General features: G+C 50.8%; 2 protein-coding genes across 2 annotated transcripts in view; both read right to left on the bottom strand.

Moving 5' to 3' along the window:
- The window catches only part of Bmp8a (bone morphogenetic protein 8a), a 29690-nt gene that overhangs the window by 9546 nt on the left and 5076 nt on the right, over positions 1–15068 (bottom strand). Inside the window, exons 2-3 of the mRNA XM_034503116.2 lie at positions 4155–4344; positions 3539–3687 (exon numbers count right to left, since the gene is read on the bottom strand). Of these exons, the coding sequence (XP_034359007.1) occupies positions 3539–3687; positions 4155–4344 (339 nt within the window). The remainder of the gene's footprint in view (positions 1–3538; positions 3688–4154; positions 4345–15068) is intronic.
- LOC117709040 (succinyl-CoA:3-ketoacid coenzyme A transferase 2A, mitochondrial) lies at positions 811–3443 on the bottom strand. Its single transcript, XM_034503115.2, has one exon. The coding sequence runs from the start codon at positions 2521–2523 to the stop codon at positions 958–960; it is 1566 nt and encodes a 521-aa protein (XP_034359006.1). The 5' UTR covers positions 2524–3443; the 3' UTR covers positions 811–957.

The following is a 15068-nucleotide window of genomic DNA, read 5'->3' as shown; positions in this document are numbered from 1 at the left end:
AACTAGTAGTGGGCACCAGGCTTCCCAGCTCTGGAAATGCATGAGGGGGTTGGGAATGCTTTCTCAGGGTGTGAGCGCATGTGTGTACACACACACACACACACACACACACACACACACTTACTTTTCTCGCTTTAGTTTCAAACTCACAGATTCAGAATGACAGATCCCAGCACTGCCACACTGGGGTCAGGAAGTCAGGCCAGCGGGACTTCCAGAACAGAGTGCCAGTGTGGTATAGGCAACAGTGCAGACTGCACTTTACTAGGTAGGAGTCCATCCATGCCACTGAGTAGATTTTAGACTCCACCTGTGCTAAGGCCCAGCTTCCTCCTACACACACTGGGACTGTTAGTGCATAGTGAGTCTTCCAGGTGGAGTACCAGCACCAAGCATCTTCCAGAAGTTTGATCTCACAGGAAACACACCTGCCTTCCTTCTAGGGACACACAAGCAGCTCAAGGTTGGGTGCAGGCAGGATTCAGGGAAACAAAATTAAGAACAGAAGCAAGGGCCCAAGAAGACAATCCAGAGGGACAAAATGGAGTGTTCCTCCTCCTCTCAGGGATCCGAAGTTCTGCGTTTCCAGGCAGCAGTAAAGTGGCACCAGGTGCACTCTGGGTAGAATGTCTTCCTGCCTCACGGTTTTCTCCATGTTTCATGACTCAGTTATGAGGGGCAGCACTGGTGTTGAGACCTCCCAGGGAACCCTCTGGAGCCTTGTATGTGAGTGTCACAGAAAGCGGGATAGAGGGACCAGTGTCTCAATGGTTTGATCAGAAGCTTTAGTTAGGGACAGGACACACAGGCTCAGGTTAGGGTTTTTAATTAAAATCACATGGCTCTTGATAGATACCATCTAGCAGCCGGAGGACAGCAGAGCCAGTGTGGCCCAGGGTCAGGCGCTGCTAAAAATGTCCACTTGGCCCTCACTTGCAAATCAGCCCTGGAGGCTCCTCAAGCTTCAGTTTTAATCTGCTGCATGGGCTTGAGGTTGGGGGACACATTAAATGAACAGGCTGTGGTAGCCTTGATATCATCTAAAGACAAGCCCTCCCACAGCTCCACCAGGGTCAGCCCCTTGCTCCGGTCCACTTCAAACACTGCCTTCTCGGTAATGATGAGGTCCACGCAGTGCTTGCCTGTCAGCGGCATGGTGCATTTCTCCAAGATTTTGGGCTCCTTTGTCTTGGTGCAGTGTTCCATGGTGACCACCACTTTGGTCTTGTCACCAGACACCAAGTCCATGGCCCCGCCCATGCCCTTCACTTTCTTGCCTGGCACCATCCAGTTGGCCAGGTCGCCATATCTGGAAACTTGCATGGCACCGAGCATGGTCAGTTGGAGGTGTCCGCCGCGGATCATGGCAAAAGAGTCGTCGCTGGCGAAGAAACAGCCCCCGGGAATCACCGTCACTGTCTGCTTGCCTGCGTTGATGACGTCAGCATCTACCTCATTTTTCAAAGGGAACGGGCCCAAGCCCAGGATCCCGTTTTCACTGTGCAGGTAGACCGTCATCTTGGGGCTGATGTAGTTGCTGGCCAAGAGAGGGATCCCGATGCCCAGATTGGCATACATGCCGTCCTGGAACTCGAGAGCCGCGCGCTTGATGATGCGATTCCTAATAGGGTCACGGTCTTTGCTCCCGGGTGCTGGCTTGCCGTCCCGTGTGGTCAGGCGCTCGATGCGCTTCTCGAACTTTGGCCCCTTGATCACGCGCTTTACGTAGATGTTGGGGATGTGGATGTCCTCCGGGGCGAAAGAACCCACGTCCACGATCTCCTCCACCTCCACCACCGAGATGTCCGCGGCCTTGCACATGGGCACGTTGAAGTTGCGCGCGCTGCCCCTGAAGATCACGTTGCCCGAGCGGTCGGCCTTCCAGCCCTTGATCAGGGCGAAGTCAGCGCGGATAGCGTGCTCCAGCAGGTAGTGGCGGCCCTTGAACTCGCGTACTTCCCGCGGCACACTTAGGGAAATCAGGTGGCCTTCGGGCGAGTACCGGATCGGGGCGCCCCCTTCCTGCACCAGCGTGCCGTAGCCCGTGGGCGTGTAGAAGGCGGGCAGGCCCGCACCACCCGCACGGATGCGCTCGGCCAGTGTTCCCTGCGGCGTCATCTCCAGTTCCAGCTCGCCCGCCAGGTATAGCTGCTCGCAGAGCGCGTTCTCCCCCAGGTAGGAGCACACTATGCGCTTGACCTGCTTGGAGGCCAGCAAGATGCCCAGGCCGAAGTCGTCCACGCCCACGTTGCTGCTGACGATCTTCAGGTCCTTCACGCCTTTGGTCTTCAGCGCACCGATCAGGTTCTCGGGGATGCCGCAGAGCCCGAAGCCCCCGAGCATGACTGTTGACCCATCCTTGATGCCCTCCACCGCCTTCACCGGGTCGGTGTAGAATTGGACACTCCCGCTGCGGCCGGTAAAATAGCGGCCGATAAGGCGGTGGGGCAGCGCGGGCCGTGGGCGATGGGCAGAGACCCCGCGTGGGAGGGCCCAGGCCAGAAGCCTCAGAGCCGCAGCCATCGTCCACGGGCCGCGGGGCTCCCAGCTCCGGGACAGAGAGGGAAAGGCCAGGTGCACCTCGTGAGAGCAGCTCACATTACCTCTGCGCTGCGTCACAGAGCAGGGAGGAGGACATTGCCAGAGATGGCCATGGGTCTTACTCAGCTGAGGACATCCTTGGCCATCCCTGCTGCCTGGCTTGTCTCTCCAAACCCCTGTTTAATGCTGCTGACAACTGGCAGTGAGGGCGGGGCTCCACTGTACCCAAGAGAGCTCGCCCACCCGCGGGGGGGGGGAGGGCAGAGGTGGAGGTGGGGCAGAGCCAGGTCAGGATCCCCCTCCTTGAGGGAGGGGGCTGAAGTTAGCGGGTCTTTTAAAGCCACAGTCCCATCTGTCACCCCCTGCTGTTAAACTCCTCCAAACTCTCCAAGCACCTTGCCACTTTTTTCTAACTCAGAGTGACCCCTGCCTGCCACCTGTCTGTCCTCTCCTTCCAAGTTATCCTCCAGTCTTTTGCTGGACTCCAGAGAGACCAGGTTCCTGCCCTGTTTGTCCTTTCCGTCCTTCCTGTTTGTCATTTCCTACATAAAGGAAATGTTCCAGATGCCCTGTGAGTGAAGTATAAACCCCTGTGTCTGAGGAGACAGGCTGTGGTGCTGAGTTACAACTCTGCAAAGCTGCCATAGCTCAGGCTCTGAGCTCAGAAAACCTGGGGTGCAGATCCCCCACTCCTCCTTCCTAGTGTAGAACCTGTCAGAGAGGAGGCCTGCTGCCCAGAGAGGTCTGTTTCCCTGGAGAGGATCCTGGCTCTCAGGAGGTCAGTTGCTGTGTGTGAAGGACCAGAAGCATTCCTGGCGGGGACCTCTCCCCATGTCCAGGACCTCACCAGGCTGCCCAAGTCCTTAAGAAAGGCCAAACATCTTCCTCCCAACACCCCCACGGTGAGAGAGGGCTCTGTGTCCTAGTCTGGTGGCCTCTGCTGGAACCACCTCCCAAGACCCCCAGGGCAGCTCCCTGCCAAGTCCTGGTGCCTCACCATCCTCGGTTTCCACATAGAGGCGGAGTCCCAGGTCCTTGTTATGGTTCAGCAGCCATCGGTCACTGGCTGCTGTGATGTCCAGCACCAGCCAGCCCTCGTCCCCAGACCGGAGCGTCTGAAGATCCAAAAAGAACAAGTCAGACTCCCTGTGGACATGAAAGAACAATTAACCAAGGGCTGAGGGAGGTTGTCACAGCTGTCTGTACCTTGTGTCTGCCTGGGGACCACTCTCTTCCCTGCTTGGCTCTGAGGGCTGAGGGAGGCTGTCACAGCCGTCTGTACCTTGTGTCTGCTGGGGACCACTCTCTTCCCTGCTTGGCTCTGAGCCTCCTTTGCTACCACATTTCCCTGATAATCAACTCTCGACATTTTAGAGTCCATGTGCTGATGGGAACACTGGCTCAGTGGCTCAGGGCTGTGGCCTAGTGAGGGCCCCACAGCCAGAGTGACAGGGCAGGAGTGCCAGACCAAGCCCCTTTCTCATGTCTGAGACCCCTCTCCCAGGAGGCTTCCCTTTCCTTTCTTGGAAATGCACCCTCTGGACAGGACCCTTGCCAGACACTAGACCATGAGGCTCTGAGGTGGGGTGGGCACCTGGGCAGAGGGACAGTACCTGTTGGAGTGCTCCTGGACCACCTCGAACATGCTGATGTGCAGGGTTGTGTTGAGTGGATGGGTGCTGGGCTCTTTGTATATCCGGAACTCAGCAGCTGTGACAGCCTCCCCAGCAGGGATCTGGGTTAGGTCAAAGTGGAATTCCTTCCAGTGTGGCTCCTGGTAGCCCAGGGAACGGTCATGCTCCACTGGAAGACAAAGTGGGAGTGGGGTCATCACCAGGAGCCAGGATGGCTTGTGTTCAGAGTAGGACCTCAAGCAGCCTGGGTGGGGCAGTACCTGCTCTACACACAGGCTTGTGGGCTGCCCTGGATGCCTGCCCACCGGGTCCCAGAAGGTGGGGTAGTGGGGAACTGAGGAGATGCTCACTCAGCACGCCCCTGGACCCACAGACAGTCGCAGTGCCTCCTCTCAGAGCTCCAAGGCCAGCAGCAAGATGGACATTGGTCCAAGGTAGAGAAACAAAGCCCTGTGGACAGGGACGCAATTGGCTGGATTTCAGTGGACAGAGGACTCCCAGAGCCCGTGTCTGACCGCTGCGCCGGGCTGGTAGGGCTGTGTTGAGTTTCTTCAGTGTTCTGGGAGAGGCTGTGCAGAGTGCAGGCCACATCCCAAGGTCAATATCAGAAGGGCCTTAGGGAAGGGAGGGACACAGTGCGGGCAACCAGAGGACAAAGGGAAGGAGGCAGGTAGAAAGCAAGAGGGAAAGGTGACATCTGAGCTGATGGACAAGAAGGTGTCTTGGCAGTGGCCAGGCATACTCTAGGCAAAGGGGAGCTGTCTGTAGACCCAGACTGTGAGGTGTAGCAGTGGCTTTGGCTGAGATCCAGGGCTGGAAAGCGAGGCTGTGCCAGTGGGAGCCATGCAGTCTAAGGGACCCCCTGTAGAACCTGCTCGAGGTAAGTATGACTGCAGTCTAAGGTGACAGCTGACAAGAAGTTTGAGCCAGAAGCTGACCTTGCCTCCCTACAGCAAAGCCCAAGGTTTTAGAATAAATTCTGTGCCCAGCTGCTGGGATGAGCCAGGGCGATATATTTTGGGTCGCCTCGCTTTAGCCTCCTGTCACTTTCAAATGCCAAAAATCTGTGTTTCCGGAAAGAAAGGGTGGGGAGCCGCCTAGCACCTTCCCCAAAAACCAACAGAGATTTTAATTATATATTTTAGTCTTAAAAAAAAAAAAATTCTCTCTGTGGCCATGGGCTCAATGACCGCAAGCCAGGTTTTAAAAAGCACCAGGCTGAGCAGATGTCAGGAGCATTTCCTGTCCTCTCCCTAGAGTCCTGGCCCAGTGATGGATGGAATACAGATGTGCTGGGCAGAGCTAAGGGGCAGCCACATCTAGGCAGAAGCAGGTGGAAAGAGAGGGAAGAATGGACAGGGTGTCCCATAGCAGCAAGATGCCAGGCACAGAGCACACGCCCACCCAAAAGTCGAGAGATGTAACTCTTGGCAAGTGCTTTGTCCTTCCCTTGTAGGCGGACAGCATGGGGGGAGGGGGGCAGAGGTGGGTACTGACCCTTGATTTAGTGGTTTTTCCTGCCATGAATTAGCTATCCTCATGTGTCCTTTCTACCTATGTACTTACACACTCACAATGTTGGCGATAATTTCAGTGGGTTCAGGACCTCTGCTACACAAGTGTGTAACAGGCCCTGATGTCCAGGATAAAGTTGGGCCAGGCTGCTGCCTGTATCAGGGTATGGGCAGATATGGTCCCTCAGGCATATCTCTCTCCCCACCTCTTTCAGGATCACCCTGTTTCTTTACAGAACAGTGAATCTGCTCTGTACCCACTGAGGTTTGGAAAACTGGGGGGCACTGCCAAACAGTTTCTGGGACCTGGTCTTCCCTGTGAGATTTCCTCTCTCTCTCTCTCTCTCTCTCTCTCTCTCTCTCTCTCTCTCTTTCTTCTTTTTTCTTTTCGAGACAGGGTTTCTCTGTATAACCCTGGCTGTCCTGGAACTCACTCTGTAGACCAGGCTGGCCCTGTGAGATTTCTTGCACAGCTAGCTGTCTCTGCTCTAGTAAGAGTAGCTCTGAGAAATGGCACTCGCTCATTGGCCAGGAGCTGAGACTCCTGATCTTGGCAGCTCCTGGGGTCAACCCCTGTGTGAGCACAGCATCTCCACAAGAATCAAGCACAAGGGTATCACCTCCATTCAGGGCTACAGAAGTGCAGGAGCTGTGGGACAAAGTGTCAGCCAACTGGGCTCTAATTTCTCAAAGTTCCTCATATATTAATGTGACAACCTTCAGAGACAAAGCCATAGAACAGCAGGCAGACACACTCAATTAATTAACTAATTCTTTCCTTCCTTCCTCTTTCTTTCTTTCTTTCTTTCTTTCTTTCTTTCTTTCTTTCTTTCTTTCTTTCTTTCTTTCTTTCGAGACAGGGTCTTGCTATGTAGCCCAGGCTGGCCTTGACCTTAAAGATACACCTCTCTCTACCACTGAGTTCTGAGATTAAAGGCATGAACCACAACTCCCAGCTCAGCTTTATTTTTCCAAACAAAACTATGGAACAGGAAATCATATCATGAAACTAAATCAGCTCAAAGGCGTACGGAAGGTTTCACGGCTGTTTCATCCACCTGATCTTCGGCTGTTCACTGGGATCGATGTCCACGGCTATGTACTGAGCATTCAGGATGATGTCAAAAGAACACTGTAAAAAGCATTTCCTTTTCCATGCATGCCCAGCCCTCACCTTCCCATAAATCAGGGTCTGGAATCTCCCAAAGATGCCAAGACTCCAAGAGGCAGCCCCTCAATAGTGCGCTGGCTGTGACAGAGCACCATATAGCATTTGGACTTTTATATGCGCGTGGGCACGTGGGCACAGGACCTGGGAGTCCTAGCTCCCAACACGGCTCCTCCCATCACAGCAGCCTGACACCATGTGCTGGGGAAAGCAATGGTATAAAAGTGAGGTGGAATTAGACAAGAGCTAAAATGTATAAAACGCTTGCTGTGCTTCCCAGCCCCTGGGTATAGACAGGGTATGTCCTGGAGATGTGGTTTCTTGGGTTTTCCCAGGAAAATCCTGTTGCTGGCTGCGATGCTGGCAGAGTGTGGTCCCTGGCAGGTTCAGATAGACTGGGGGGCACACTGCTGATTTCCTGGCCACTGTCCTGCATCCTGACCATCTGAGATATGGCCTGCCAGGAATTCTCTGAGTGACTCCAAGAGGACGGTTGATGTTTGGAGCAAGGTCTCCAAGTAGAATATCTCTCCCTTTGCAGTTAATAATGGGTAATGGGGGTGTGTGTCCCAGAATCTTATTTTAGGGTATGTGGGAGAAGGTGCTTGATGTTTTCTTCTCATAATTCTGACAGCTTCATAAAATACATTTTGCTGGCAAAATGGCAGAGGTTAAAAGCATTTATTGCTCTTGCAGAGGACCCAGGTTTGGTTCCCAGCATCTACTTGTCAGCTCACAACTGCCTGTAACTCCAGTTCCAATGGATGTGATACCCTCTTCTGACCAGAGAGCTTACACACACATGATACATATATATGCACTCAAGTACATATATAAAATAAATAGTCATTTGTTTTTTAAATCCTTTAATTTCTGCATTCATTTTCCTTGTGACATCCACAAAAATTACCCATCTCACTTATTCAACACATTTTCAAATTTCATTCATTCATTCATTCATTCACTCACTCACTCTGTGTGTGTGTGTGTGTGTGTGTGTGTGTGTGTGTGTGTGTGTGATTCTTTTCCGGGCTAGTCTGTCACAGGCATTGTCCCATAGAGTCTACGTGTGTGTGTGTGTGTGTGTGTGTGTGTGTGTGTGTGATTCTTTTCTGGGCTAGTCTGTCACAGCCATTGTCACATAGAGTCTAGGGCGCTGCAACAATGTCCTGTATTTTAGCATTGCCTTCTCCTCTCTAGTAGCAAAGACCAAAATTGACTCCAGATATTGTCCAAGGCCCCCAAAGAGGCAAAACAGACCGTGGTTGAAAACCACTTCCTTCGAACAATGCCAGAACTCTCTTCAGCCTTGCTGGTTAGGACGTGGAATCCTTTTAGTGGCTGTCTAGTAATAATAGAGAAGAATTAAAAAATCTTTGACTTCCAAATTCAATTTCCAAGAAAATGTCCCAAAGACAGTCACGGAAATACATCAAGAGCCGTGTCCAGGACTGTTGCAGCATAACAGACCAGAAACAACCCAAACAGCAACAGGAGACAAGCTGTGAGCTGAGTAATCCTCTCAGGGGGATGCCACACAGCTGCAAGAGTCCCTTAAGATACCATTAGTCTGTAGTCCACCATGACATGAGGAAGAGCAAGGCAGTGTAGATACTACATCATTTATCTACTATAAATAATATGCACACACATCATGCACACATGTTAAGGCACATATATAGTTGTGTGTGCATGTGCATGTACACGTGTGATGTACACATGTGAAGGTGTGTGTGTCTGCCTGTGTACACACATGTGGAAGTCAGAGCAGCATGGCTGTCTTATGATACTGCTCTCTGCCTTATGTGCAAGAGACAAGGTCTCTCACTGAACAGGAAGCTTCCCAGTCAACCAGGCAGGCGGGCTCAGCAAGCTGTAAGGATCTGCCTGCCCCCACTTCCCAAAGCTGGGGTTACAGCACACACAGCTGTGGTCAGCTTTTAACATGGGCAGGAAGGATTCAAACTTAGATCCTCATGGGCAGAGCAAATGGTCTTAACCACGGAGTTAACGTCCCGGTATATTTTAAACAGGGAGCCTAACACAAGTGAAAAACAAAAAAACAAAACCCAAGACACTGTGAGTGCTGAAAGGGAATGGAGTCAGAATCCAGGGGATGGGAGAGGAATTAGACTATACAAAGAAAACCAATTCAAATACAAGAGTAAAGAGCAGACTCAGCAAAACCCAAAACATAATATTTAAACTAATTGTATACTGAGAAGGTGGCTTGGCTACAATGAGGTTGTGTGTGTGTGATTTTAAACCAGAACAATTTGACTATACATTATTTTTTTTAATTTTATTTATTTTATGTATATGAGTGCACTGTCACTGTCTTCAGACACACCAGAAAAGTGCATCAGATTCCATTACAGATGGTTGTGAGCCGCCATGTGGTTGCTGGGAATTGAACTCAGGACCTCTGGAAGAGCAGTCAGTGCTCTTAACCACTGAGCCATCTCTCCAGCTCTATTAGGGAAGGAGCTCGAGAACAAAATCCAGGGGCTGGAGAGACAGCTGAGTCTCCAGAGCACTTGCTGCTTTTGCGAGGACCCATGTTCAGTTCCCAGCACCCAGATGGCGGGTAACAGCTGTCTCTAACTCCAGTCCTAGAGAATCTAGTGTCCTGGCCTCTGTGGGCACGGGTGTGTACATGGTGGGCAGATATACATGCAGGAAAAAACACTTATGCATGAAAAATAAAAGCAAATGTTTTTTTCTAAGAGTACACTGAAAGAGTTTCACAGCAGGGAGAAGCAGGTGAGTTTGCATTCCAGAACCCACTTTTTTTTTTTTTTTTTTTGGTTTTTCGAGACAGGGTTTCTCTGTGTAGCCCTGGCTGTCCTGGAACTCACTCTGTAGACCAGGCTGGCCTCAAACTCAGAAATCCGCCTGCCTCTGCCTTCCAAGTGCTGGGATTAAAGGCGTGTGCCACCACTGCCCGGCTCAGAACCCACATTTAAAAAAACAAAAACAAGCCAGGCATAGTGAGAAAGTTTTCTCACCTCAGCACTGCAGGGGTGGGGGTGGGGTGTGTATGTGGGTGTGGGTGTGTGTGTGTGGCGGGGGAGGGTGGAGACAGGTGGATCTCCCAGGCTCACCCAGCTTCCTCAGAGAGTTCCCAGCTAGGGAAAGGCTCTGTCTCAAAAAACAAGGTGGAGAGCTCCCAAGGAACAATACTTAAGGTTGTCTCCTGATCTCTAAACACACACACACACACACACACACACACACACACCCCACACACAGTACACCCCTCCCCACATTCTATACTACACCACACACACACCACACACACATACTATACTACACCACATACACACACACCCATCACTACACATACATGTAACACCACACAAACACACCACACACTTACCACACTATTCCCCCTCACACATTATACTACATCACATACAGCACACACCCCCACACACACTATACTACACCACACAAGCACACATACACACTATACCACACTACACAAACACACACATACCATACACACATACACACCACACATACCACACACACCACACTACATCACACACACAAATACACACATACAGACACACACCACACTACATCACATAAACATACCACACACAGACACACACCACACTACATCAAATAACCACACACACCCTCACACACACATAAATACACACAGAGATACACACCACACTACATCAAATAAACACACCACATACATACACCACACTACACATCCCCACACACATACCACACACACAGATACACACTACACACAGAACAAAACACCACATATGTCAACACACAGAGCACATACGCAGCCTCAGACAGTGCTCACCTTTTATAGTATCTATGCTTGGCACTGCTGACATTAGGGCTGGGCATTCTTTGTTGTAAACATCACTCTCTGTAGCTCTAGGCTTCTGAGCAGTATCCCTGGCCTCCTGTCAGATGCTCACATGGACCTCTTCCCTGGCTACACAAACCTAATGATCACAATTTGATCCCAGAACCCACAGTGGAAGGAGAGAACCGTCTACCAAATGTTGTTCTCTGATGTTCATTGTGGCAAGTGTTCACCTGTACTCATGTACACATAAAAATATTTTTAAGAGATGCAAAGATGCCGGGCAGTGGTGGCACACGCCTTTAATCTCAGCACTTGGGAGGCAGAGGCAGGTGGATTTCTGAGTTGGAGGCCAGCCTGGTCTACAGAGTGAGTTCCAGGACAGACAGGACTACACAGAGAAACCCTGTCTCGAAACAAACAAACAAACAAAAAAAAAAAAAAAAGAAAGAAAGAAAGAAAGAAAGAAAGAAAGAAAAAAAGAGATGCAAAGATGCAAAGATGCAAAGATGGTTAAGTGGTTAAGAGCACTGGCTGCTCTTCCAGAGGTCTTGGTCTTGAGTTCAATTCCCAGCAACCACATGGTGGCTCACAACCATCTATAAGGGGATCTGATGCCCTCTTCTGGCATGTGGGTGTATATGCAGCAGATCACTCATACATTAAAAATAAAATAAAAATATTTTTAATTTAAAAAATAAAATTTTAATTTGAAAAATTAAAAAAAAATTTTTTTTAGTTATGTGTATGAGTCTGTGTTGAGGGTATGTGCATGAGTGCAGTTACCCATGGATGCTACAAGAGGGCCTACGATCCTCTGGAGCTGGGCAGTTGTGATCCATACAACCTAAGTACTAGGAATAGAACTCAGGTCTTCTAAAGACAAGCACAAGCTCTTAACTGCTGAGCCACCTCTCCAGCCCACAGGGAAGTGAAGGAAGAGCTGTCCTAACAGAGAAATCCTGAAAAACCCAGGGCCCGTGTTGTGCGTGTGGACCCTAAAGTAGCTGGCATGGCTGGATTCCAGTGGTACATAAGAAGACCACAGAGCAGCTGGAAAAGCCAGGATGTTCACAGGACACTCTGTTCCTTACCTCAAATAACTCAGCACAGTGATCCCAGACACCCTGTGCCTTAGAAAGAATTCTATTCAGTTCAATTGTTGCTGATCCTGGGTCAGTCTGTGGCACTCAGAGGCACACCTGCTGCCATTTGGGGAGTGATATATGTCTAGAGTTTCCAGCAGTGGAATCTTGGAGAGGCCCCATGTGAAATCAGTTATACCACAAACATGAAGACTGGGGTATAGATCCCCACAACCCCCACAGCAGCCAGGCAGGCTCTATGGCTTCTTGCAATCCCAGCATTCATGAGGCAGAGAAAGAATGCTCAGAGCAGAGCAGCTATCGAGACAGGCTGGAATTGGCAAGCTCGGGGTCCAGGGAGAGACCCTGTTAATACATACGTAAGGGTCTACTGATGTCAACTTCAGGTCTACACCTCTCTCTCTTTCTCCTCTGACACACACACACACACACACACACACACACACACACACACACACACACACAGCAAGGACTCTGCACAGGCAGCTCCACAAAGCTGAGATAGGGGGGCAGGGACAGACATTCTGCCCTCAGCAAAGCTGTAAACGGAAGCCCAAGTTTACCATCCGAACTGCCTGAGGCTTTGAGAAAACAATCCTAGAACCCTTGGCCTCCTCCTCCGGCCCCTGATAAAACCAGCTCCAGATGCCATGATTTTGGAAAAGGCCTGCTGTGGGCAGGAGGTGGCCTCTCTGGCCACACCAGTGTCTACATCTGGGGTGCTGTGCCCAGCCAGCCAGACTAGACCTCCACATGCCAAACCCTGTGTTGGTCAGCAAGACACTCACAAAATGTTGGCCTTTTATTTTTTTTTTCTTCTAGACAAAGTTAGATTTACCCAGACAACCTAAATCTGTCCTGCTTCTGACCAGAAGAAATACTTCAAAAGCTGCCCTCCTCCTCTTGTGAGTGGCTGGCAGGAGAGTGAGGTCTTCCTTCAAACCATCACAGTGCCTCAGGGCCCGTGTCTCAGGCCCTCCCTAGGTCGTCTGTCAGGATACCATAACCTCCTGTGCCTTTTGCCTGAGACCCTCCCCACAAGACTGCCTCCTCCCAGGCGTGTGTTCTCCTGTCTGACACATTTTCTTTTGCTCAGTCCAGCTGAAGAGGGTCCTCCTTACACACCAGGCGCTGGGTCTGTCCCCTTCCCTTGAGTCAGTAGGTTTAGTCCCTGACTGAGGTGCCCCTCTAGATGGTAGCTCTTTCGGGCAGTACTGAACATGTCCAGTGGATGGATGGCCTGCAGCAGCCTGTTCATTAAGCTGCTGTGTTCTGTGGACAGAGGGTGAGCTTCTGCTCTTCCCGGGACACTGGCTCAGTGTCCATCACTCACAGCTCCCAGGGCTGGTCTGTGCGACCACATCACAGTGAGTCCCCACTAGATACTGTGATGTCTGCGCTTGCTGTGAGATTTGCTTCCTTCCCTGAGGAAGAGGGACTGGGCTTAACTGTCTTGTGCTTCTGGACTCCTGCAGGACCTCAGAGGAGGGTGGGCCTCTGGGGTTGGTGACCTGTGCATTCTGCACCTGAAGGAATTTCTCCCACCAGGAGCCTCAAATGCTGTGGTGTGGCCCAGCCTCACTCCTGAGGTATTTTCAGCTGAGTCTCCCCCCCTCGCATTGATTTCCTTCACAGGCTGTTTCCATAAATGGCTCTGCACACATAATTACCAGTCCAGTCCTCAGCTGGCTCCAGACCCCAGATTAAAAGGGAACACCCGTACAGGCAACCACATCAAGCCTGCCGAGGTAAAAAATAATTCCCTGGAGATGTGAGCAAGGAATGATTCCTCCAGAAGAAACTCAAGAACATGGTCCATGGTGACACATCCCACTTACCTGCCTGCCCTATGACTCACTCTTGCAGAGACCCCCATCAGTCACTAGGGTGTAGGTAAAGTTTGAGTTAGAACTGGGAAAGTCTTCAGGGTTGGGGTTCAGAGGCAGGGAACAAGGGGTTATCTGCTGAGGTCCCATATGAGCTCAGGGTAGTGTGATACCAACTTTCAGTCTCAGCCATGGAAATGAGTGGACCTGGAGTTCAAGAGTGGCATACTGGGGTGGAGGTGACTCTTAACATGTTCTGTCCACAAGGAAGCCACCTTCCTCCTGCTGGGTCTGATGGAACTGGGGCTGTCAGGGGGTACTCAGAGATATGCTCACTGCAGGCACCACAGGGATGGGGACAGCGCGTGTTCACCGTACCCGATGCAGCTTTCCATGCTCCCTGACTCCTTCCCCTCTGCCAGTCTGCCTGAGCCCCTGCACACAGCCGCTGTGGCACAAGAGGGTAAGGGGAATGAAGCATTTGGGACATTTATGGGTTGCTTCCCGAGGACAAGGAGAAGGGGCTATCTGTGACCCTGAATCAGACAGAGAAACCAAGCACCTTAAAAGATGTTCCATGCAGGCTGAGACTTCATCATGAAGGCACTTGCCTGTCAAGGATGGAAGAGCTGGGCAAAGTCAGGTGTCTGGAAATCTTGCCCATCTGTTTTAAAAGAGGGGTGGGTTTATCTAGTCTCTAAGAATGGATGTGGGCATGGGTAAAGCTCAGTGGTAGGGGCACATGCTTAGGAAGGGAAAGACCCCAAGTCCGATGTCCAGGGCATGCTGTGTGTACATGCGTGCGCGCGCGCACACACACACACACACACACACACACACACACACACACACACCAGCAGTTGATGAGAATGAGGATATGCTTTTTTGGTACTGGGGATTGAACTCGGCCCAGCATACACTAGGCAAGGGCTCCACCCCTGAGCTACATCCCCCATCTCTTTTTAAAAGAGATTTATATTTAATACCTTGAATTGTACATATGCATGTCTGTCTGTATGTGGGTACGCACACTTGAGTGTTGGCGCTCAGAGATGCCAGAGGTATCAGATTCACCTAGTGTATTGTGAGCCATTTGACATTGGTACTGAGAACTGAATACTCTTCTTAGAGAATAGCAAGCTTTCTGTACACTAAGCCTTTTCTCTCTCTCTCTCTTTCTTTCTTTCTTTCTCTTTTTTCTTTTCTTTCTTTATTCTTTCTTTCTTTTTTCTCTTCTTTCTTTGTTTATTCTTTCTTTCTTTCTTTCTTTCTTTCTTTTTTTGGACAAGGCCTCACCAAGTTCCCCAGCCTGGCTTTGAACTCAAGATGCTCCCTCAGCCTCCTGGATCCCTGGGACTGCAGACAAAGAGCAGCTTCATTCAAAGCACTCCCAGGCTTTGAACAGGACCAAATCTCCAGTAATAAGAGTAAATGGGCAAGG

This window comes from Arvicanthis niloticus, chromosome 5, assembly GCF_011762505.2.
Source record: "Arvicanthis niloticus isolate mArvNil1 chromosome 5, mArvNil1.pat.X, whole genome shotgun sequence".
Classification (NCBI taxonomy): domain Eukaryota; kingdom Metazoa; phylum Chordata; class Mammalia; order Rodentia; family Muridae; genus Arvicanthis; species Arvicanthis niloticus.
The sequence above is the reverse complement of the archived record's forward strand: the minus strand, read 5'-3'. Positions and strand labels throughout refer to the sequence as shown.

Coding starts and splice junctions, on each gene's coding strand:
- LOC117709040 (XM_034503115.2), bottom strand. CDS start 2,523: ATGGCTGCGGCTCTGAGGCTTCTGGCCTGGGCCCTCCCACGCGGGGTC.